At 47.6% G+C, this 26,258-nt stretch overlaps 1 protein-coding gene across 1 annotated transcript in view; it reads left to right on the top strand.

Annotated features, from left to right (window-relative positions):
• Nucleotides 1-26,258, top strand: part of Surf4 (Surfeit locus protein 4) — a 202,090-nt gene that overhangs the window by 61,199 nt on the left and 114,633 nt on the right. Inside the window, exon 2 of the mRNA XM_065430372.1 lies at nucleotides 4,259-4,522. Within this exon, the coding sequence (XP_065286444.1) occupies nucleotides 4,259-4,522 (264 nt within the window). The remainder of the gene's footprint in view (nucleotides 1-4,258; nucleotides 4,523-26,258) is intronic.

Raw genomic sequence — 26,258 nt, 5'->3', positions numbered from 1 at the left:
AGGAGCTACTATTGCTCTAACCAAGTGTAAAACATTTTAAACATTTACAAAAACAATGTGTTAACGACTACATTCCTGCGAAAACTTTACACCAGCAGCAAAAACGAATACATTTTGTTACTGCTACCGTGTGTGGTTGAGCTCTATGCCACCAGGCGGCTGCACCGTGCAGACCATTCACATTTGCGCTTCTGTTCATCACCTGAAACGACACGCAAGGGGACACGGCCAGGCCCTGCCCCCTTGCGCTTGCGTTTACCCTAATACCGGACTCGCGAAACGCTATTGCGTTAGTAATCTTCCGGTGTAAAGTGACGGCCGCAATCGCGCAAATCCTGGCGCCAATCGGATAGCGGCAGTCCAATGCGCTGCAGCCAGTCTGCTCGTCTACTGGCTTGCAGAGGGACACGATGTCGCAGCTTGACATATTGCCAGTCGCTACATTTGCAGTCCACAACGCAACAAAGTCGAATCATAGTGCTCGCGAAAAGACAGACCGACACTGGCGACGGAGCTCATGTCAAAGACGGAGCACGTTGTAACACAAGCAGATGACACTTGCTTTGTGCCGGAAGTGCTTAAGTGTACTGCAAAATTGTTCTTGTGCATTCTCTTTATGTTACTTTCTTTTTATAAAAATAAATTAACTAACATTCCAACTATTACAAACATCACTTATTTACCATAAAGTTGGAAAAATTATCGATCACTCGCCCTGGTCAGCCAATCGGATAGCTCGCCCCGCTGACGTCATATGGGCGATTTGCGTCATATGGGTAGGGGCGGCTTAAAATTCTGCCGAGCAGTGGGCTGCGATCGGCAGCGATGTGCATTTTTAAAACCTTATAATAAATTGCGCGCTTTACACGGAGCACTTAGATATGTCAATTAATGATCAGAAGGACCTACTCTTAACGACTCAGTATGTTTGTAGAAAATCGTCAAAATCATTTCAGGGTCCCTTTAAGTATTAAGAGGTCATGATTCATGCAGTCAAATGCTTTTGTGAAGTCTGTGAATAGACCAATTACAGGTAACTTATTTTCGAGGTTGTGCAGTATATATTCTTTCTGTGCTACAAGTGCTAGCTCTTTTGATTTACCTTGTTGAAAACCGTATTGAGCGTCTGTTATTAGTTTATGTTTATTGCTGAAAGATGTTAATTGGTTAAGAATGATTTTTTCAAGACCTTTAGAAAACTGCGTGAGAATAATATCGGACGGTAATTTTTTATATCAAGCTTGTCGCCTTTCTTATATAACACAATTAGTTTTGCAATTTTCATTTTTCCAGGAAAAGTACTTGATGTTATGCATAAGTTATAGATTTAAGCTAACACAGGTGCAATGTCACAAATCACGTGTTTGATAGGTCTTATTTGGAGGCCATCAGCATCGCAGCTACATGAATTTTTCAGTTCGAGAAAAACTGAACAAACCTCAGTAGGGGTTGTCGCTTGAAAAAAAGTTGTGTCCATAGTTGCCGGGAACTGAAATGTATGTGGTGGGCTTTGTGATGAATGGGAATCGGTATCTGTAAAGTAATCATTAAATGCATTAACTAAATGATCTCCGGTTAAAAGGCATCCGTTTACAGAAACTTTCTTTATAGGTTCAGTGTTTTGTTTGCGTCCCATTAGTTCATTTAACTTGTTCCACATCTTCTCTGTATGTCCCTTGTCTGATGAAAAAGTACTTAAATAGCGATTTCTTGTATTTCTTAACTCTTGATTTAATTTATTTCTAAAAATTTTGAAGCATTTTAGATCCTCGCCATTCCGAGATTTTGTAAACCTGGCATAAAGTTTATCTCTTTATTTTGTTAGAAGCTCTTTGGGGATCCAAGGTTTCCGATAAGCTTTGTGGTTTCTTTTCTTGTTTATGAAATGTTGCGCATAAACAGCTGAGAATTTATTTAAGAAAATGCATGCTGGCTCAGCCTTGTTTTGTTGAAAAAGCTCCTTCCAAGATACTTGTTTCAAGGCATCTCGAAAGGCAGTTAATGTGTACTCGTTTATTGTCTGAAATGTTTTTTCAGTGTTATCTTTTTGGTTTTGTTTGCTCTTGTGTGTATAAACATGACTATTGGCACATGGTCACTAAGAGGACAGTTTAAGACTCCACTAGTTACTAAGAATGGAATATAGTTCATTATAAAAAGATCAAGAGTAGTTATTGTAGTTTTTGTTATTCTCGTGAAGGTTTCAACTGCATTTATACATCCACTTTACACAAGAATTCTTTGAAATGTCGTTTTCCTAGCACCATCGAAACTCATATCAATGTTGAAGTCTCCTCCTAAGACCACTTTATATTTGTTTTCTGACGCACATTCTAGCATGTGCTCTAAAAAAAGGAAAAAAGGTTTCAATAAACCATCCGGCGGGCGGTAACATACTGCAAAGAGTACACCCGGTGTTTGGACACACATTTCACAGTTTTCTGTCATACAAGAATACTCGGCTAACAGTTAACATGTTAGCGAATCATCTACCAGAACAGATACTCCTCCGCCGTGATGTGAGGTTCGGTTTTTATGAAATGCTTTTTTTGCAAGGCAGGCGAAAGACATCATCAGAGCAATACTATGTTTCGCTTAGCATCAAAGCAGAAAGCGTTAGTGCTCGTCCTGTCGTCTTCTCTGTCTTTGTCCCTGCTATATTGCGCTAGTCTTTTGAATAATCGCTTAGCATGACTACATTGCACTATTTATATCAGAAAAAAAAAAGTTTCTAAATCTAGTAGCTTGATGGAGACTGACTGAATGTTCATATGTATGAAAAACAGTCCCTTCTTTTGACTGGCCAAGGACGTGAACCAATCCTCCTTGCTAATATATCCCAAATGATTCATTTCGCCAAAGTGTCAAATGATAGCAACAAGAAATTGGCGTTCATTCCAATAGAGCACGAAGATCATTTCCATCCTTAACGACAGTTGCCGATTCACCGTTTGCCCTACGCACGAGAACTTTTCCATTTGAGTGCCATACGAACTTGTATCCCGCCTCCTTTGCCCATTCTTTGTCAGTGGCAAGGAGCTTCCTCGAGCGAGAGGTTAGGTTTTCGTTAATGAAGATGTTACCCTGGTTGTTCCTTAACGCTCACCTTTTGGCAATCCATGCATCCCTCAGTTCCTGCCGTGCAAGGTGGAGAATAATTCCTTGTGTTTTTCCTTGCTTTGCTGGGAGCCTATGAACTGCCGCATCTTCCTCAGATGTTGAAGTTCAAGCTTCTTCGCAAGATCATTTACCTTTTCCTGTGGGTTTTCACTGTCAGCCTCGGGTACACAGTGTATTTTAATGCTAAGGCGTCTGCTATGCCACTCAAGTGCGTCTATGTCAGCTTGAATTTAATTGAGCTGCCTAGGAGTAGCATACTTCTCTATTTTTTCTACTTTCCGTTTGACAGTGTTTAATTCATTTTCGTGGCTTTCAAGCCTTCATTGAATTTCATCAAAGTGATCGAAAAGTGTTTGGATGGACTGTTCGATCCCATCTACCTTGTTTGGCAGACTAGCTGGCAAGTTTAGTTTTTGGTCCATTGCAGCAAGTTTTTTTATTATCTCACTTTCATTCTTACATGCTTTTTCAGAGGAGGAGCTTTTACTTCCTTTTACTTCCTGACTACTGGCTCAAAGGTTTATTTGCTTGTGAATGGGCCCAAATAATATGAAATGAAATAACAGCAGTGTAAACAGGCGCCTGTAAATAGATAAGTCACACGGTCAAACTTTTGGGTGTGTAAGGCGCATGTTTGTGCTTGCATTTATTTTGTATTCCTTAAGCAACAGGAAGGCTTTTGAGATTCCTAAAAAGGGGAGCATCAACACAGCCCAAGAAAAAGCTGCTCATTCTTGTCCCTTTCTCATGGGAGGTGCAGAAGCTATGTATTTTATATTTGCTCATGCACCGCTATATATGTAACTGCAGGCACAAAAATACGGCTCACTTGAGCATATCTTAAGCTTGCCTTACTAGTCAACTTGGTTTTATGCTTTACAAATCTCTCTTATCTGAATCTTCAGCAGCTTCTTATGAATTTTGCAAGTCAACCAGCATGTGTAACAGAGTTCGATTTGACCATTCCGCTATTTTGAATGGTGCACATTAAAAAATATTACATTTCTTATACACAAATGAAAGAAACGCACGCTTGCGACACAGCCTGGGTGGGAGTACAAACACAAATGAGCTTGCTCTTTTTTTCATGTACTGTGCCAATTTGGGGCCATTGTTTTGAAGTAAAGCCTTTGCGCAGGTGTTGAGGCGGGGCAAGCACGTGCTGCCACACCTGGGTCGGTTTTGCCTGGTGAGCACCTTCCTGGAAGATGGTTGTCGCATGTGGTACCAGTGGGGGGACCAGCGGGACTACATGAACCACTCGTGGGGCTGTGGTTGGTTTCTGGCCTCCCTGTTTGTGCTGGTCAACCTGGTCGGCCAGCTGGGGGGTTCCATTGCTGTGCTGGCGCGCTTCCACGTCGTGCCATCATGCGGCCTCCTCTTCTTCATCGTCGTGCTGCAGGTGAGGCAGCTTGGTCAATCTGGTTCACATGCGAGCACTGAGTGGTTTCCTCATGCCCGTCAGTAGCTCAGCAGCAGAACCTACCTCATTGCTGGGCTCTCATTCCAGGATGTCATTCCGGGATCTTGCACAATGTTGTCTTCTTTTTCTTTTTAAGCAAACAGAACTAAATGTTTGGACTGGACATCAAGACAGTGCGTGCTGACTCAAAGGTTTATTTTGTAAAAGGTGGCTTGTAAACCTTAAAAAGGGCAGGAAATAGAAGGAAGGAACAAGAAAAGTGAAAGGATGGCTGACAAAGCTGAGCATGCTGAGCAGCAAGTGCCGATGGTGCAGCTGCGCCTAACTAGTCTCCCAGTGAAGCCGTCGCATATGGTGCTTCAAACACAACTGCCGATGATTGCAAAATGCATCGTTTTCAGATCGCTTTAGATCTAATCGCATCAATTTGCACAAAAAACAGATAGGCTGCTATTCGTGGAGTCCAGACAGCGAGGCGCATTATGTAGTCGAGCCGTTTCGCACTGAGTGCACAGGTGGTCAGATGCATCCTCCAAGTTGAACTTGCTTTATACCGCAGCTACCATTCATGCCATAGATTTGGCAGTGGTCGTCACTTGTTAAAAAAAAAAATTAAGACATGGATTTTAGTGTGGCCATATTTTTGTATGAAAAACAAACTGTAGCCAATGTTATTGGTTGGCTGGCCATTAATCTTGCCATCATGTGGGTGCTCTAGTGCATTGGAAAGCATGTGGCCGGCTCTGTGTGTGTGATTATTGTGTCAAGCTGTTTATCTGTACTTGTTTATGTTAATTTCGATGTCTTTATTGTTTTTGAAATCGCCTACGGGTTAGACAGTGGTATATACCAAGTTTCGCCATTTCACAACATACCGCGATCCATAGCTGCTACCAGGTTTCTCGCTGAACAGACTAAGTGCAAACCAGTTAGCATTTCCGAGAAGATGTCTAGAGAGGCCTGAGTAATGGACACTAGAAGAGAGAATTGCATGTGATGTTGCAGTGGTATGTCTGTTTAGTATGCGTAACTGGATATGCCCAGTTTCTCCCCCCCTGCGCATTGCCAGGTGGTGCCACTGGGCCTGCATCCTGGACTGTGCGCAAGGAGGTGGTGCTTTCAGCCACTGAGCATTCCATACATAGCTCTGGACTGTCCAAGCGGCCCACTGTCAGCTATCAGAAAGTGCCACGACACAGCCGCTTTGGCGTTCGTTGGGTGAGGGTGTCTCTGCTTCCAGCGGCAATTAGAAAATCGTCGCTCGACATTGGCCCCGCAGTGCTTGTCATGGCAACAAACAGTGAGTCTTCGGAATGCAATCTTCCATGGCGCTAACCTTAAGAAGGGAAACGTCCTGTTTATAGCAGGCCTCGTCTAAAATGTCTAGGAGGTGGTGGCTCCATGCAGTTTCAAAATCACCGGGAGATACTTTCCCTGCACCAGTGACAAAGCAGCAATTTATTCTAGAACTTACCTGGCATGCACTGCACATAAGGTTTTTCAACAACTGAACAATTCAAGCAGGCCATGCCGGTGTCGCGAGAGAGGCACTGTTGCTCCGCATGCTTGCAAGTCAAACACAAGCTAGCAACACCCCGCAGAGGCGTCTGCGTCAGCAGGCATTTGGTGTGTTGCGACACCATGTACCAGAGCACACTAAGGTTCGACCCTCTCGCGTGTAGCCGTGCACGGCTAAGCCGTCTCTGGGGAAAGGGGGATTCTAGTAGCTGAGCTGATGCTGGGTGTTTGGACATTTAAGGCCCCCCGGCGGAGGCAGCACACCCCTTTGGCCTCTGCTTCTCGTAGGCGGCACCTCCAGATTGGCCTACCTGGAGGAAACTGGCAGTCACCTTTTCCTGTCTCTCTCTCTTCTCAAATCTTCATCTTTTTCACCTCACTTTTTGACCTTTCCTGTCTTCTTCTCCCTTCTATTTACTTCCTTTCTCCTTGGCGGCAAGGGTTAACCTGGTGTGGCTATCCTACCTTGGGTATGCCATATTGGGTTATAGTGACAGCGTATGGCTGGCGTCGTGCAGGCTTGTACACAAGCTCTGCCACATCCCCTCATTGGGCTCCGTGGCGGGCGGTCGACGCTATTGCTGAACATACACATTTTCTTATGGCAGTGCAAACCTCTGTTGTCTATGATCGGCGTCTGAAAAGATGCCGCGCCAAAGCACTGCTGCAATTCTCCTTTCGGAGCAACGCTCCATCTTTCCCAAAGTACTATGTAGTCCACAGTGAAAGCAACATGCCAGTAAAAAAGCTCTCTCCATTCCTGGTAGCCAAGTGCCTGAAAGACAAAATCGGACCGACATACAAAGCCTCCAAAATGTCTAGTGGGGACCTCCTCCTAGAACTGAATGATAAAGATGAAGCAGAAAAGCTCTCTGAACTTACCAGTATAGGCGACACAGCAGTGACAGTTTCAGCCCACAGAACACTTATACAAGCAGGGGAGTAATATCTGAAGAAGACTTTATTGGCTTAAGCGATGAGGAACGGCTGGAAGGTTTCCAGGAACAAAATGTTACTAAAGTACAAAGAATAGTAATCCACAGAAATGACTAAGACATCCCCACCAAACATGTTATACTCACCTTCGGAACAAGCGTAATGCCTACTTCGCTCGATGCAGGTTATGTTAGTCAATGTGAGACCATGTATCCCGAACCCCAGACGATGTTTCAAGTGCCAAAGGTTTGGACATGCCTCACATGCATGCCGAGGACAAACAACCTGTGCTAAGTGTAGCTCCAACGATCACCAATCCGAGAATTGCACCTCTTCCCCACATTGCGTTAACTGCAGAGGAGATCATCCCGCTTGCTCGCGGTCTTGCCCTTGCTGGAAAAAGGAAAAAGAAGTAATTGCACTAACCGTGAAAGCAAAAATCTCGTTCTTTGAAGCCAGAAACCTAATATCATCCCTTCCATGACGTAGTCATGCCGATGTGACGAAGGTGGGGGCATCGTCACAGAAACCTCAGGAGTCCTGCGAGCCCATGCACAGTGGTCCCGTAGTGACGCCTCCCGCCCCCTTGGTGGAAGCAACCAGTGCTGCTCCATCATCTTCAAAGGCCCTGCAGACGCCAGTCCCGCAGGGCCCTAAGATCAAACAAACTGCAAGGCCCGAGACACGTGTTTTGGCGCCCAACTCTTGGTCCTCCAGCGCTTCAGAGAGAGCGATGGAGGTCGACCCAAGAACCCTGGTGTCATTGACGCCGAAGGACAAGTGCTCTCTCGAGCGCGGAAGGAGGGACAAAGTCCCAATAACCACCTTAACTAGGAAAGCGATAACCTAAAGGTTATCGCTCTTTTGTATCAGCCTTCTTTAGATCTACCCGCCGTGGTTGCTCAGTGGCTATGGTGTTAGGCTGCTGAGCACGAGGTCGCGGGATCGAATCCCGGCCACGGCGGCCGCATTTCGATGGGGGCGAAATGCGAAAACACCCGTGTACTTGAATTTAGGTGCACGTTAAAGAACCCCAGGTGGTCAAAATTTCCGGAGTCCTCCACTACGGCGTGCCTCATAATCAGAAGGTGGTTTTGGCACGTAAAACCCCATAATTTAATTTAATTTTTTCTTTAGATCTATGTCACCTAACATCGTTCTTATCTCCTATTCACTCGTAATGCCATTTTTTACCTTGCAATTTCATATGATGGCTTTGATTATCCATTGGTATTGTAGAGGTCTCTTGCATAACTTAGGTGACGTCAAAGACCTGTTATTTAACTTCTCTCCTGTGGCCTTATGCTTACATGAAACAAACCTAGGTGAAAAACACAAACACAAAAGGTTATATTGTACGGTGCGACCGTACTCGGACGAACCAGCTTTCGGGTGGTGTAGCCATTGTTCTGCAGGGCGGTATTGCAGCTAGAGAAGTTATCATTAACAGTCACATAGAAGCTGTTGCTGTCACTGTTATAGCTCACAAAACCATCACCATTTGGTCACTCTATATCCCACCCCACACCCATTTTACTTCCAAACACTCAGAAAATATAACAGGTCAATTACCGGAGCCATTTGTTTTATTAGGGGATTTTAATGCTCACTGTACTCTTTGGGCAGTATCAAAACTGACCAAAGAGGGCAACTGGTTGAAGATTATATTCTGTCAAATGATATCTGCCTTCTAAATTCAGGTGCACCGACCTACTTTTCACTGACTTCCCGCACTTTTAGTTGTTTAGATTTAGCTTGTTGCTGACCATCTTTTTTAATGATCTTAAATGGGAAGCCCTCGACACGTCATATGGTAGTGATCACGTGCCCACAATCATCAAACTTTTATCTTCACCACCAACCTTAGTCACTAGGCCACGCTAGTGGAAATTACAGCTCACTGACTGGCCGGTTTTTATGGAAAACGTGAAACTAGAAGTTGCCTTGTTGCCAGAACTAAGCATTGACGAACTTAACAAAAAACTCACTGAGGTCATAATCTCAGCAGCAGAAAAGGCAATACCCCAATCATCCGGTATTGTGCTCAAAAGGCTAAATGCCTGGTAGACGAACGAGTGTTCCGAAGCCAAAAAAGAACAAAATATGGCCTGGAGAATCCTACGGAGGTACCCCACTTATAGCAACCTTTTAAATTTCGAACAGGCCAAAGCCAAAGCACGATTTATTAGAAGACGGGCAGAGAAATCGTCATGGCAAAAATACATATCTTCAAATAATACGGTCACATCAAAACGAATGTGGGACCAGGTGAGGAAATTTAAAGGAGAGTACACATCATACACAATACCACTACTCACATGTCCAGGCACACAAACAACACTGCAGGACCAGGCCAACTTATTAGGCCAACTTATTATTATTAAAATCGAACTGTCTGATAAGGAACGCCTGGGAGCTTAAAGAGACTAGCAATCCTTTGGAGAAGAGCTGCAGGAAACAAACATTGCGTAAATATATGAACCGAGTCCTCACGAGCGCCACAGAAGGGGTACACTCCACGAGCCGGGACGGCTGTGAAGGGCTTCTAGCTCAACGGCAGGCACCGTCACACCAGGTGGTACATGAATGTAGCTCGCCTAGCATAATGTGCCTTCATGTTACCTTTGTCGCCCGACAACATGCAATAATCACCTGAGGCTCTTCCGAACGTGACGGCTGTAACCACATATCTAGTCCCAGCTGACCTCCAACGTGGAGCCGGCATAATGCGACGTGAGAAACAAAAATTACGGTGAACACTTTTACAAGGTCTCCAGCTCAGCAAACTACTCAAATGCATTTCTAAAATATAAAGAGTCGGCAGAGAAACAGAGACTGCCCTCTACTGAAACTTCAAATGAACCTTATAATAACGTCCTCGCAATGTAGGAATTTAACAGAGCTCTCTCTGCCGGTAAAAAAACAGCAACAGGTCTTGACCGTGTCCACTACACAATGTTGGCACACCTATCTCAAGTAGTAGAAACACTTCTTAAATTTTTCAACAAGATATGGGAATCTGGAGTAATGCCTACAGACTGGAAAAATGCAGTAGCAGTGCCTTTTTTTGAAATCAGGTAAATCTGCAATATCCCCAAGCAGCTACAGACCCATTGCATTAACAAGTTGTCTAGCCAAATCCTACGAGAGTATCGTAAACATAAGGCGCACATTAATCCTTGAATCAAGGAGCCTAATAGACATGCACCAGTGCGGATGCAGAAAGGGCTGCTCGACAACTGACCGCCTCATATGACTAGAACATGAAATACATAATGCATTTCTACACAAACAACACTGTCTCGCAGTTTTCTTCGATTTAGAAAAAGCGTATGATACCACATGGTGGTATCATTAGAAGCCAACAAACACTGACACGAAGGACAACATTGGGGAAATTACTTGTGCTTAATAAATGAAATGAAACGATGAATTAATGGAAATGAAAGTGGATGAAAAACCAACTTGCCGCAGTTAGGGAACGATCCCACAACCTTCGCATTTCGTGTGCGGTATGTGAAGGTTGTGGGATGCATGCGGTGGCATGGAATTTTAAGAGACCTGGCTGACTTGGGAGTGCGTGGGAGAATGCTAAACTGTCTATCTGATTTTATGGCAAATAGAAGATGTCAGGTGCATCTTGGCACAATACTTTCATGCACATTTACACAGGAAAATGGCGTTCCACAGGGTTGCATTCTGAGCACAACACTCTTCATAGTCAAAATAAACTCTGTTAATAAGATCGTCCCATCCTCTGTTTTGCACTCAAAATATGTCGACAATTTGCAAGTGGCTTGCCGCGCCTTAAATCTACCCACTTGCGAAAGATGACTACAAATAATGATAAATTATCTCGCACAATGGGCTGACAAAAATGGTTTCCCCCGCAGGAGCATCTGCGCCAGCAGGCGTTTGGTGTGTTGCGACACCACATACCCGAGCGCACGAGGGTTGGACCCTCCTGCGTGTAGCGTGCACAGCTTAGCCGTGTCCGGGCGTCTGGACTTTTACGGCCCTCCGGCGGAGGCAACACACCTCTTTGGCCTCTGCTTCACATACACGGCACCCCTGGACTGACCCACCCGGGGGAAATCGGTAGTTGCCTTTCCCTGTCCCCCTCTCCATTCTACGTCTTTTTATCTTCCTTTCAATCTTTCCTGTCTTCTCCTCTCTTCTATTTACTTCCGACTATCCTGGCAGCGAGGGTTAACCTTGTGTGGGTGGCCAACCTTGGGTACTCCAGATTGGGTTATAGTAGCACCGTACAATTGGCGAGGGCTTGTCTTACTCATAAGACCTGCTCCGTCCCCACGTTGGGCATGGTGGTGGGCGGTTGGTGCTGCTGCCGAACTTAAGACCCCTATATGGCTTAAAGTAAACCACATTCCCTTGATCACCCTCTAAAAAGAGGGCGCACCGATGCAAGCTTCTAATTCTTCTTGAAAAACAATGAAGAAAATTTCCCTAAGTACCATGTAATCCATAGTGAAATCAACACGAGCGTACGTAAATTCTCCCCCTTCTTGGTGGCGAAATGCCTTGGCAACACGATAGGACCTGGCTACAAAGCCACAAAGATGTCCAATGGAGATCTGCTCCTTGAATTGAAAGATAAAACCCAATATGAGAAAATGAATGACTTGAACTGCATAGGAGATGTAGCGGTCACTGTGTCCGCACACTGTTGCATCTGGGTCGCAAGCCCCAAGGGTAGCGTTGGCCTGGCAGCCTGGGGCACAGCTGGAAGCATCCGAAGGTCCTGGCAAAGCATGAGTCGACTGCTAACAGAACAACTTCTTTATTCTAGCATCGCAAAAGAGCGGCCGGTCAGGTCGACCGAAGTGAAGAGACGGGAGAGCACGTCACTCGACGGAAGAAATCGGAGCCTCTCTCTTGGCGTCCGGGGGCAGCTGCTTTTATACTCTTGGAGTTGAGGGCAAGAAGTAACGGCTCTGAATGGGGAGCACGTCACGGCGCCGCTCGGGCACGTTGAGACGAGTAGGTGACGCATCCGCCGGGCCGGCGCTGGTCAGACCTCCTCGCTTCACACTTGGGGAGCTCCTCTCCCCAGCTGCCGCGCTTTTGACAAGCGTGGGCACCAACACGCACACACACGCACACACGAAGACACGTGGCATTGAAACATGCCTGGACGCGCTTGGCGGGGAGGCGTTGCGGCGGCGCTGAACGGGCCAAAATGTCCGCCGCTTTGAACGAAGCTCCGGCGTCCGTTGCATCCGCGCTGGCTATACCACGCGTCGTAGGTGAAACGTAACAGACCGCCCCGCCGGGAGAAGGAGATCCCGAAGGTCAGGGGACTGCATCCGCTGTCCGGAGGGATGTCGCTCGATGATGCTCATAACCGAAGTCGGTCGTCCCTCGGTGTTTCTTGAGCGCAGCGCACAGAGAAGGCCTCGTTCTCACGTTCAGGTTCACACAGGACACTGCAAAGTGACTTCGGGAGAGTTGCCATTTTTCTCTCGTTCCCAGCAAGCGTTAGAACTACGCCGAAACTCAACCGCTCAGTCGGCAAGCACGACACAACCCTCACTAAGCCATGCCAGGCTCTTTCCCCTTTTATACTACTGCCTAGTTCCTTACAGTAGTCTAGCAGCACTCAGAACACGTCCACAAGTTGGAAAATTGCACTAGAAAGCACGTCATGACTTTGAAACACTAAACAAAAGCAATATGTTAAAAATCCTGCCTCAGGAAGAAAAACATCAATAACAAGCAATTTTGAGGCTGATTCCTACGTTAGGGGCCTCGACTTAAGCCATCGGCATTACCGTTGAGACCCCCTTTTTGTAACGCACCTCAAAGGAATATTGTTGCAAAGTGAGGCTCCAGCACAGGAGGCGGCCATTTTTAGAAGAGATGGTCTGCAGCCATTGGAGTGGGCAGTGGTCCGTCTCAATGATAAACCTCGAGCCGGCTAGATAGCATGACAATTTCTGAACGGCCCGCACGAGACACGCACACTCTTTCTCGGTGGCGCTGTACGCCTGCTCATGACTGGTCAGCTTACGACTAGTATACAGGACGGGGTGTTCCACTTCTCCATTTTCCCGTTGGCACAGTACAACGCCCATGCCTCGCTCACTCGCATCGCACTGAACAACGAACCCTTTTGTGTAGTCTGGCGATCGTAGCACAGGCTGGCTTGTTAGGGTGCTCTTTAGGGCGCTAAAAGCTCTTTCCTTTGTCTCGTCCCAGACGACTGTTTGGGGCTCTGTTTTTCTTAGAGCATCCGTCAGGGGAGCCGCGATATCAGAATACCTGGGGATGTACCTCTGATAGGAGCCGGCGACACCTAAGAAGGACCGAATATCGGTCTTCGTGCGCGGTTGAGGGAAGTCTCGCACAGCGGCCACCTTTATTTCAGAGGGGTGGCAACGACCCCATCCAATCACGTGACTGAGGTAGACAACCTCAGCCTGTGCTAACTGGCACTTGGGAGCCTTGACTGTCAAGCCCGCTTCGCGCAGGCGGCTTAGCACTGCCCGCAAGTGTGCCATATGCTCAGACCAGGATGCGGAGAATATCGCTACGTTGTCTAAATACGGTAAAGCGAATTCTTGCTGTCCCCGCAACACTTTATCCGTGAGGCTTGAAAAGCAGTATGGCGCGTTCTTCAAACCAAAACTCAAAACTGTAGGACGGAATGTTCCCATTGGTGAAATGAACGCCGCATACCTACTAGCCTCTTCTGTAAGTGGAACCTGCCAATAACCCCTGACTAGATCTAGGGTGGAAATAAACTGAGCGCTACTAACTTTCTCAAGGCACTCCTCGATGTTAGGGATCGGATAAATTTGATCCTTAGTGATGGAATTAAGCCTGCGGTAGTCGACGCAAGGGGGAGGTATAATCACTCTCACCCGCCTCAATAACACCTAGCTGTAGCATTTTCATTACCTCGGCCTCCATAATATCGTGCTGGCGGGGCGACACCTGGTATGCCTTGGATCGTACTGGCTCTGGGGAGGTAAGTTCTATGTCATGAGTAAGGACAGAAGTCCTACCAGGCCTATCAGAGAACTGACCTTGAAACTCTTGTAAGAGCTGATGTAGTTCGGTTTTCTGCTCAGGTGACAGCGGTGCTTCACTGATTAAGTCACGAATGACTTGATCGGTGTCTTCCCTTTTCGTCACTGAGCCTAGTCCCGGAAGCTCGACCGGAAGCTCTTCGGGAACGTTTACCACCATACACACCACTGCTTCCCATTGTCTATAGGGTTTGAGCAGATTACAGTGGTAAACTTGCTGTGCTTTCTGTTTTCCTGGCAGACTCACCACGTAGTTAACGTCCGACAGTTTTTGAACAATTCGTGCTGGGCCCTCCTACTGCACGTCGAGTTTGTTTTTTAGCAATGTGCGCAATATCATGACCTCATCGCCCACCTCAATACGACGGGCCCTGGCTGTCCGATGATAATAAACCTTGGCCCTCTGCTGGGCCTTTGCCATTGCTTCACCTGACAACTCCTGTGCCCTTCTTAAGCATTCGAGGAGCCTAAGCACGTACTCTACCACGACTGGGTCGTCGCCCCGGCCTTCCCACGATTCTCGAAGCATGCGAAGCAAAGACCGCAGCGAGCGACCGTACACCAGCTCAGCTGGCGAAAACCCCGTAGCCGCATGCGGCGCGGTCCTTAATGCCAACATCACCCCAGGCAGACACAGCTCCCAGTCAGTTTGTTGTTCAAAACACAATGCTCTCAACACGCGCTTCATGACGGAGTGGAGCTTCTCAACGGAATTCGACTGTGGGTGGTACACTGAGCTGTGTAACAGCTTTACCCCACACCTTTCGAGAAAGGCTGTCGTAATGATAGGTACCAACTTCAACGGCGCCCTCGATTTGTCCCCTGGTTTGCCCACCCGCTGACAGGTGTCACATGTCCTCACAAAGTGGTCTGCGTCACGAAAACACCCTGGCCAATAGTACTCTCGCAAGAGACGGTCCTTAGTCTTCTTAACTCCTAGGTGTCCGGACCACGAACCTCCATGCGACAAGCGCAACAGATCCTGACAGTAGCACTGAGGCACGATCAACTGATCGAACTCCACTCCCCTGCGGTCTAGATACTTCCGGTACAGGACCCCACCTCTTTCCACAAAACGAGCATTTTTCTTGGCGACACCTTCCTTGACATTGCAGCGTATGTTTTCTAGGCTGCCATCCTTTTTTTGCTCGGCTATCAAAGCCGACCTGCTGACTTTTAGCAACCTATTAAGTCCGTCTGACGTAGGCGCGATGAGCAAATCTGCAGATAGCTCTTCTAACTTTTCCGTGTCGGGCATTTCCTCTCCAGTATCTGGTGCCTTCAACGGTACAGGCTTAATTTTATTCAGTTCGGACGTGCTCTGAATATCAGCTTGCTGCGCCTCTGACCCTTTCTCATTGTTCGACAACGTCGGCCCTGCAACTACCACCTTTGCAGCGAGCTCCCGAACTTTCGATCTGGTTAAGGCCTGAACGCTAGCCTCACCAAACAAAAGCCCCTTCTCGCGCAGGAGGTGATCGGACCTGTTCGAAAATAGGTACGGGTACTGGGGGGGCAGCATAGATACCACTGCGGCCTCTGTCTCAAGCGCTCTGAAAGGTCCTTCAATAAGCACTTTTACTACGGGCAGACACACGCTATGAGCTTCCACGGCTTGCTTGATCCATGCGCACTCGCCCGTGAACATATCGGGTTCTACGTAGGAGGGGTGAACTACATCCATTGTAGCTGCGGAATCGCAAAGCACTCGGCACTCTTTCCCGTTCACGAGGAGGTCTCGCAGAAGGCTCGAGAAGCTTCATGTTCTTGTCAGTGCTGCATAATGACAAAAACACGACTTTTGTTTTTGTTTCCGGACACTGCGCCGAAAAGTGACCTGGCTTCTGGCACGTATAACATACGCGCGCTTGCCTCGTCTCGAACCGCCTTCTGCGTTCGGCTTCGGTTGCTGCCGTCTCCTTAGGTTTGGTTGGACTACAGAGGCTAGAAGGTTTTCCTAGTGTCGTGAACGGCCGCCATTTCAAGGGGCCCCTGTGAAACCAGTTTGGATGCACTGCGTAGGTGGCACTGCAGCTACCAGGCGAGTTTTGGCGGCTCTGTTCTAGGCGCGCCGTTCGCCCAGCCAGTTGGCAAGTGCGCGCGGGCTGGGATTTGTGCGTGATTTGTTTGTGCCTCTAGATGCACGTGTAATAATGCCGACAAAAAAGGTCGCACGTGTTTCGTGCCGCTCTGCAAAGGTGGCTACAAGTCGTCGAAAGAAAAAGTGTCTTTCCGCGCCCCGTCCGACCCTCATCGGTCGCAAGAATGGGCTCGAAACATAACGCGAGATGACAAGGCTCTCGACGAAACCTGTGTCGTGTGCTCAAGGCATTTCAACGAACGCTACGTTCAAAGCACGAGATAAATTGCTACTTTGTCCCGGCTGTTAGATTGAGCCTCTCTCACCTGGCCAACATACACAGTAATGAAAAGCGTACTTCTCGAAACCCTGCACTGTGACGACGTCCGATATGCAATACTTGCCTACGATGCAAATACTCAAGAAAGCTTATCTTGAACCAGTTCAGCTGGCAGCATAAGAAACGACTAACGACTTTGAAACAAATAAATGCAAGGAAGCGAAAATCCCTTGACTTATTCCGCCCCCCCCCCCCCCAAAAAAAAAAAAAACTTTCAGCAAGACCGTCAAAGACCTCCGGGTACTCCCGCAGTCCATCCCAACTATTGTGCTGGAGGAGAAAATCGGAGGCCTTCCTCCAAAGTGTGAAGGCATGTTTCGAGGCAGCTTCCAGAAAGTCAACCCGGGGCATGCGGTTCAATCAGCTGTGGGTGTTGGAATGTATCCTTATGCGGATGAGGAGCCCACAGCTCCTGATCCGCATTTGCAAAGGGACAACGAACGTCTGAAACATCGACACGACAGAACGGTTTCTAAAACTAATGGAAAGACTAATTTTTATAATGTCGTCTAGAATCCCATCAAAAGGCCTTCGTGCTGATTCAAGAAGTGAACAGTTTTTTAATGAGTTTATTGTTTTTCTCAATGAATGGGAAGAATATGCTGCACAGCATGGTGGCGGCTTTTTAAGTGCAGGAACTACCCTTGGGCTGCGTGTAACGCTGCAAAGCACACTGCCGCTTGTAAAATACCTAACCACGTCCCTGCAATACAAGTACTTGTTGACCGCAAACCTAAGCCAAGACAGGATGGAGAATGTATTTTGTATTGCGTGCCAGTGCTTCGGTTGCAACGATCATCCTATAGTGGGGCAGTTTTTGATAATTATCAACAACCTGGCTTTCTACAGCCTCGCAAAGCCTCCAAAAGAAGCAAAAGTACCTGCAGAAGTAGTGACTGCCCTCTTGCAGCCATCTCATGTCCCCAAAGAAAAAAATGCGCGAATAACTGAACTTGTCGATAATTTACTGGATGGCGGAAACTTGGCTTCTGCTGCATGCAGAGCTGCTCGAGGAGCACAGCAGCCTGAGCGATCCTCAGGGCTGTGTAGACAAAAAAAAAGTGACAGCAGACTAATCTTTTTATGTAGCTGGGTATGTTGTAAGAAAAATCCTTAAAAGATTTCCTTGCCCTCAATGTGCAACTTGTTTTGTCTTTGCAAGCCGAGTCAAACAACAATACCTCGCTTACTCGAAATTTTGACCATGGAGGCTTAGTTTATCCATCAAGGCCAATTGAACAGCTCATAGCAAAGCTTGAGGACGCATTTACGGTGTTTTTTCAGTCGCAATAAGCTACACGCAGATAGCATGGTCAGCTTTCTGCATTTTCTTCAGGGATGTGAGCTTCAAGGTGAGAGCTGCGAGGAGCATGGACGTCGAATTACGACAGAAGTGATGAAATTTTACGCCTTGACTAGGATGCATTTTCTTGTAAAGTTAGTAAACAAAGCGCGCAGCGATAAAAGAAAAAGGTGCTGAAAATGAGGCGCTGTCGGTAGCCTCGCACAGGGCACTTCCCACAAGGAAAGGCATTAGTATATTGTTGCCATGGAACCTTGTGTAATAAAGACATTCCGCCCTGCAATTTGTCCCGCTTCATTTTCTCGTTTCGGTATCATGTACAAGATGTGTTCTTACGCTTCTTTACGGCGCAGTAGGTCGGGCCCGATGTGACGCTTGCATTTGCTCCGGCCGCGGCACACTCTCGGCGTTACAGCTAGTCCGTGTCGAATCTAAATGACAAGAGAACCTATGCCAGAGTTTACACTGTCTTTAGCACTTTAACGCCTTGTCAAAGCAGTGACAGCAGCACACACATGATCAACCGACTGAACCAGAGAGCACTACCCCCATGAGAGCTTCTTGCGCCTGCCCGCGCGCCAGCGGGCGGTAGCGCCATCTGCCTTGCGCATAGCAAGTTATTTCAGCTGCGCCGGCTCGGTCGTGACACTAGGAAAACCTTCTAGCCTCTATAGTTGGACTGCTTTCACTCGCATCCGCACTACGTGTGTTCCCCCTTGCTCTGATGGGTGTGAACTTCGGCCTCTCAAACTTGGAGCCAAATTCACCCTTTTGACCGTCCTTAGCTCCGCGAGCCCGACGCGTCACAAACTCGTCGGCTAGCTCAGCGGCTTTAGCCACCGTACTAACGTCTGGCCTATCCAAGACCCAGTACCGCACGTTCTCAGGTAACCGACTATAAAACTGTTCCAGCCCGAAACACTGCAGAACTTTCTCGTGGTCACCAAACGCTTTCTCTTCTTGGAGCCACTCCTGCATGTTTGACATTAGCCTGTACGCAAACTCTGTATATGACTCACTTCTGCCTTTCTCATTTTCCCGAAACTTCCGACGGAACGCCTCCGCTGACAGCCTGTACTTTTTTAGCAGACTCGATTTCACTTTGTTGAAATCGTCTGCCTCCTCTCTCTTCAAGCGAGCGACTACGTCGGCCGCCTCGCCGGGTAACAAAGTGAGCAAGCGCTGTGGCCACGTTTCCCGAGAGAACCCCTGCTTCTCGCACGTTCGCTCAAAGTTAACCAGGAACAAACCAATGTCCTCTCCAAGCTTAAAGGGGTTGGGACACCAAATTTTGAGGCTACAAAAAGCATGTTGTAGGCTGCTTCCGTATGCAAGGACACCCAGAACGAGGTATAGGACACTGCAAACATTTCAAAATAATTTTAATTCAGCTCCAAAAAGTCATTAAAAACTCCTTCTCATAGTCGAGACCCATCGCTAGCGCGGCAGTTACTACATCACAGAGGGGGAACGAAAATATTGACGTCATAGCACACTAGCACAAAAACGTGACGTATGATGAGTAGCGATGAAATGCCGATTACGAAGCCTGCTCAGCAGAGCGACCGAGCATAGCCTCCACTATGACCGAGCTGCAGGCATATAGAAATCCTTTCTTAATGCAAAGAAGGGGTAAGGCGTGCAGACACGGACACAAGAGAAGTGGACAACACAGATGCTGCACGGCGGCCCGCGAACGGCAAACTGCGTGAGGCGAGTAGAGACCGGGATATGCGGCGTTCGTGTTGTCCGCTTCTCTCCTCGCATAGTCGCATAGCTCGGCAGCTCGGAGCGGTCTCTCGTTCGCTTGACCTTTCTCAATGTGAGGGCCCGTCCACGTTACCGGCACGGAAACTCGCCGCACGCCGTTTGCCGTTTGCGGGCCCCCGTGCGACGGCAGTTTTGCTCGCGAACGGCGAGATTTCCTTGCCGTAGAGTGGACGGGCCCAGGACCCATTTGTGCGGCAGCCGTACGGCGAAGTGGCCAATAAGCGACCGAGGAGTGGTCACTCTTGCACCAACGGCAGCTCCAGCGCCTGTGATCGTTCGGCACCGCCGATATCGTCGCTAGGCCTTTTCCGGTTCACTTCAAAGCTAAAGCTTACGGCACTTCAAAATGAATCACCCACTCTCACAAGCCGCAATACTTTCCCACCGTTGCTGGTGCTCTTTGCAATAATTATAATAATCGCGACATGCACTTCGAATCGCCAGTTGTCGAATTCTGCTGGCAGAGCACGCGTATGCGCGAGCAGACGACGCAGCATAGTTTTACGTCACTATTTTTTGTGGCCCACGTGACCAAGCCATGTTGCGTTTCCTCCTCTGTGATGTCATAGCATCCCCCGGATCTTCTTAAAGACAACTAGAAGCGTGTACAGTCTGTTTCACACTGGGGAAAAACTCGGAACATATTGCCTCGCGATGTGGCAAGCAGTGCAGTCATGCAGCGGCAGCAGCTCGAGCAGGCGCAGACGCTCGAAGAGCGGAGTCGTGATCTGCGTCGTCTGCGTCGCGCTGGCCGCATTGTCAGGAAGCGTGCTACTGTCGGGGCCAGTGCACCGATATCATCGGTACTGCGGGAACTGAGCTGATATTCTTTACTAAACATTGTGCGTCGCCAAACTCTGAGCCTTCATTGGCGATAATGGAGTTCCACAAACTTCTTTTGACAGCATGCTCCGTTTGTTATTTCGAAAGGCCGGGGTACTTAACGCGTGCACGTATATTTCTTCACTGTGTGTGCTACTGGAATAAGCAGCGACAAGACGCACCAAGATGTGCGCGCAACGTGCTCAGTCTTTGACTCGAAAGCAAAACAAAGCACTCAACAATGATAACTATGGCTGTCGAACACGATGAAACAAACGGATACGATTAAAGGAATGTTTTAGGTTAAGACAATGAGCTGGAAGTGATTTTTCTCAACAATCATTCACTACACCAGGCAGACCCTGCCCGCTGGCGGGGAATTGGACACGTCACGCTCGGAACTTCAGTTAGTATCTCGTCACGTCCCCAGCGGCAGCGATGACAGCGCTCATCCTGGAAGGCAGTGAACTGTAGAATGACTTGATCAGGGATGTGTTCATTCGCAGCACATCCCAGTCGCTGATGATGGTGGATCGAAGCCTATCCTCTGGCGACTGATGGTGCGCCAGCGATACTTTTAACGAGCCCCAGACATTTTAAACGATGTTGGCACCCTGGGATTGAGGCGGCCACTCCAAGAGAGTGACTGCGCGCTCTTCCAGCAGTTCTCGCACAACAAGAACAGTGTGGATCGGCGACCTATCGCGTTAGGATATGTAGTTGCCTTTCAGAAATGGGCCATCAAGAATGTATGGAATCAGTACGTCGTCTACGACTGCCCTGCCCCTTTCGGTGATAAACTTACCTTCGAGGCGTGTCAGTGGGCGTCACACAACGCTTAGTAAAGAATGCCGGCTCATTTCACGCAGTAACGATGAGATCGACGCCCTGAAACTGACAGTAGAACGTTTCCCGACAATGCGGCCAGTGCGCGCCGCTGTAGCAGATGACGCCGTTCAAGATCCCGCCCCTCGAGCACCTGCGCGAGCTGCTGCCGCCGCCTAACTCAATCGCTCGCCGCATCGCGATGCAATGTGCTCAGAGTTTTCCCCTAAATGTAAAACAGACTGTACATCGCCCTTCGAATGAAATATGCATGCGCACACACGTAGGCACACACCGCGCGCAGCACGAAACGTGCCCAAACACGCGCAGTGCAGGAGGCAATCAAGGTGGTGCGAACGAGAGATGGGAGAGGGGTACCACTGGCTAATAGAATATTGCTTCGCGTGCGGCGCTCTCAACGCCGGTGCAGCAGCGCCGCTCTTGGTGCCCTTCTTGTCCATCGGCGTGACAGGCCCTGCATGTACACCCTCAAGTTCGAGGGATCGCCACAGAGGGCAAAAAATCAACAGGTGTGCGTTCCAGCATGAAGCGCGTAAATGAAGCTACTGCAATTTGGTCGCACACAGTAAAACCTCGTTAAACAGTACTCACTTAAAAAGTAGTTTTGTTTTAAAAGTAGTAGTCAAATCCCCGACTCAGCGTCCATTGAACATAATGTGTTTTGTATCCGCATAAACCGTACCGGCTCATTGCGTACATATCGGTTAACACTTAGTGTTTCCACTATTCGTCGCCCAAACACGGCTGTGCGTCATCTCCATAGGGTGGCCCGGCAGCAACGTTCTTAGACATAACGTTGCCCGGCAGAACAACAAGCCTCAGAGATCAAAACAATGGCCTTCAAGCACCCTATACGTTTGCGCGTGAAGCCACATCAACATCAACATCATTTTGGTGCCGTGCCAGGAAGCGTTGTGGCGTCATGCGAACCAATGCCGAAGCTCGGATAAGAAAGATGCCGGGTGCTCAACATCGTTCGTGCTATCAAACATGACACGAAGAAGGCGGTGCTGGCACGTGACAGGGATCTTCTGTTGACTATGGTGTGTGGCATTTGGAATGCGAAGAAGTTGCTCCGCAGCGCTGCTGCGACCGCGAAGAGATTTCGGCTACAAGGTTCGACTTTTCGCCATCGTTGCCTCTGTTGTTGCCGAAGTGTCGACTAGCGACAGTGATGAGGACGACACGGAAAGCGACAGTACGGGCGATTCAGGCCCAACAGTGGCAGCAGCTGCGCGTTACGTCAGCCTCATGGATGCAATCGTCGCGACGAGAGCAGCACCCTGCAATGAAAAAGGCACCTCGCGACTTCTGCAGCGCTAGCCCGTGTGCATGGAGAACACGCAACGCCAACGAAGTATCTTCCATGCAAGTGTTTGCCGAGAAGAGGGGGCCGGATGAAAGACTGGCTCGCAGCTTCAGTAAATTTGAGGCGGCTGTCGTCCCTGCTAGGCTGCCGCGGCATCAAATGAAGATAACACTTTTGTCTTGCGAACTGAATAAATACTGTTTTTTCCCCTTTCATCGCACTCTCTCTGAGTTCCGTTTTTGACAGGTAAGTGGGGGATCTCATGCTCTTTCGGTTAAGCAGTACTACCATTTAGTACGTACTTTTTCCAAGCTCCAGCCAACTACTATTTAACGAGGTTTCACTGTAATTAGAAAGTTTTCTGCTAGGGTGCTCAACGCGGCATAATATTCAGTTTATAAATGTACTTATAATAACCGACAAACATAGTTGACATGTCATCGTTTTACAAAATAAGCAGAGCATTGCTTTATTGGACATGCGTTATTAATGTGTGTGCTTTATTACTAGAATATAAAGCTTTTGAGACCTCACTGATGTGTGATATGCAGCAGCCCACTGGTATCGATTGCAGTCCATGCTGTTGATCGGCTCGAATTGTATGGCGGTAATATTTGCGAATGGGGTGGTCGTTTCCTTTGAGCAGCATCACGCAGGTTCATTATTAGATAGCAATAATATTTCAGCCAGCTTGTGTCTAACATTGTATAGCTGCCACCAAGCGAACCTGTTTAAAAACAGTGAACTTCATCAGCTGTGGTGTTTCACTGGCATAACAGCTGCACAGCTTTCATCATCAGTGATCTGCCACGTCTGGCTGTGTAATGACGTGTTGCTTAGAAAACAATGTGCTAGCTAGCACGAAAAATCATCGCTGGAACCAAGTACAATCTGCTTGGAGACTACCCACGAATGCGGATTAACCTTGCAGCCTCGCTCGGAGCTTGTGCACTGGTGAGTTAACAAGCATTGCTTTGCATTCTCAACATTGAATTTCTTTACGTACGAGGCGGATAAAACAGATTCCTATAGTCGTTTAGTAAAAGTGGAAAATAATAGTTATTATAAAGTTATTGCTCTTCAAAGGCAACTCAAACGAGGCTGCTGTTGTTTTGTCACATTGCTAAAATTCCTAACATGGAGTACAGCATAAATAATAAATAGTTTTGGGTGTTCTTGCATAAATGATACACTGCGATAAATTCACTGCACATTAGTGGCACGTGTACTTACTGTGATATTCTTAGATTGTTAGATTAATTGCATTTGAGACAGAATAAAATGACTTGTTTATTACGTAGTATCTGGCAGAAAATGTCATCTAATTGAGGCTTCACTAATATCATCGGCCTTAGTGAGATTTGAAGAACTGGCGAGGCTTATACGTCGCTGAATAACAGCCATGTCCTCTGCTATAGAGGTCTCCCTGATAAAAAGCAATACTGTCACGTGGTAGTGACGGTTAAGAAGGCAGCAAAACTGTGATTAACAAAACAAGCATCTTATGGGCAAACTTGTTCCCTCAAAAACAGGCTACACTCAAAGAACCGCGGCAGCGGCGAACACGATCGGCGGTTGTCAAAATCTGATCAGCAGGTCAAGCGCGTCGGCTTTTATAGATCAGTCGTCGAATGTTCCAGAGTAATCGCTGGGACCCGCATGCCTACCACAAAGTTCTACGCCATTCACGTCGCGCATACATGCAATCGGATTACACAAGGTTCGGCGACAACAGACATCGGATGGAACCATCAATAAAATTCCAGAAACTTCTGACACATGCAAGCACGTCCTGCGCTGTGCAATAACATTTGTTAGGTGGTGAAACGCGTCACCCGATAAAGACAAGTACACGTGTCAATACGGAGTAGGATTCTTAATCCATAAGGACATAGCGGGCTACATTGACGAATTCTACAGCATTAACGAGAGGGTAGCAGTAGTCATAACCAAACCTAATAAAAGGTAGAGAATAAAGGTATTAGAAGCCTACGCTCCAACATCCAGTTACGACAATGAAGAAGTAGATCAGTTTTATAAAGATGTTGAATTAGCGATGAGAAAAGTGCAAACTCAGTATACAGTAGCAGTGGGTGACTTCAATGCAAAAGAGGGGAAAAAGCAGGTGGGTTAACAGGCAATTGGCAACTACGGAATCGATTCTAGAAATGCTAGAGGAGAGGTGCTGGTAGAATTTTCAGAAAGGCATAAGCTGAGAATAATGAACACCTTTTTCAGGAAGCATAGCAACAGAAAGTGGACCTGGAAAAGCCCTAATGGTGAAACAAGGAATGAAATTGATTTCATGTCTTCTGCTGATCCCAGCATAGTGCCGGATGTAGAAGTGATAGGTAGGGTAAAGTGCAGTGATCATAGGTTAGTGAGGGCTAGAATTCACCTCAATTTGAAGAGAGAAAGAGCTAAATTGGTCAAGGAGAAACAGGTCAACCTAGAGGCAGTAAAAGTAAAAGCAGACAAATTCAGGCTGGTACTTGCAAACAAATATGCAGCCTTAGAACAGAGACCAGGGTGTCTACCAACCGGGAAAACCGGGAAAACCGGGAATTCTCAGGGATTTTGATTAGTCTGGAAAAACTCGGGGAATTTGTGCTTCTATCAGGGAAAATTAGCTGTAATTTTTTTAGAGGGTCAAAAGTCGCGGTAATGCTGGCTGGAGAATCGTAACAAATCGTCGTCGGCTAGAGGAGTTGCCAGTGTACAGTCAACGACCGACTTTCCGGATTCCCGATAATTTGAACGGCTTCGCGGCACCACCACGTACCCCAAAGAGTCAATGTATCATAACGTCTGAAATTTCAGACTCAAGAACTCTTCGCCGTCCGATTTTCTAAACGTTTTGCGTGATCGCAGGTCCGAGACGGCATTAATGAAAACCACCACCGCTGCTATTTTGATTACCTCGCCGCCTTGAACCGGTCTCTCGCACGCTGGCAGCCATAGCCACCACTGTGACAACGCTAGGCCTAGCTGCTTCGACGTTCGTTATTAAGCTTCTTGTCGTTCGGTGCCGTGTTTCTTCATTTCTCCGCTGACAGCAATAATTTTGTCTTCGAAGCTCGGAAAGCACGGCGCATTGCATAATGCTCTTTCCCGAAAGTCTGCTTCGCCTCAGTACAGTCGTGTAACGCGGTGAAGCGTAACAAGCGTAGGAAGGGGCAATTGTTGCGGGACACTGTATGTATTCCTTAATTTTACACGTGTGCACCCGCGCTCACCTGTCACAGTAGGAGCACCGATAAGCCTAATAAGTGCACTGACAGGCATTCAGAGCTTTTTCAGACGTACATGTGTCGATTTTAGCCCTTAAGGGCTGTAAAACACATGAATTTATTTTTTTGGACTGCCTGATTTTTCGGAAGTTTTCGCGGCCCCTAGGGGGTCCGAAAAGTTGGACGTCGACTGTAAATTGACCAAGAGTATTATAATGGTCCGTGGGTCGAACGCGCGGCGAAAGGAGGACGAGAACAGAAAGAATCGATGCACTGAGGAATGAACGGGGAATTAAGTATGCGACCGCTTCTATGAAGGAGCCTGAGCTCAAAAAACAAATTGTTGGCTGATGCTGAGATGCAGGTGTCCCTCATCCAAACCAAAATAAACTCTTTAAAGCAGTGAAACACAATACTGAGACGTCTTGCGCGAGCTGAGAGTACGTCAGGGCAGTTGAATGACACTGAGCATGCTATCAGCTGATAGAAATAGCTCATATTCGAAAATA

Source organism: Dermacentor albipictus, unplaced genomic scaffold (genome assembly GCF_038994185.2).
Source record: "Dermacentor albipictus isolate Rhodes 1998 colony unplaced genomic scaffold, USDA_Dalb.pri_finalv2 scaffold_36, whole genome shotgun sequence".
Taxonomy (NCBI): domain Eukaryota; kingdom Metazoa; phylum Arthropoda; class Arachnida; order Ixodida; family Ixodidae; genus Dermacentor; species Dermacentor albipictus.
This window is presented reverse-complemented; position numbering and strand designations above follow the sequence as displayed.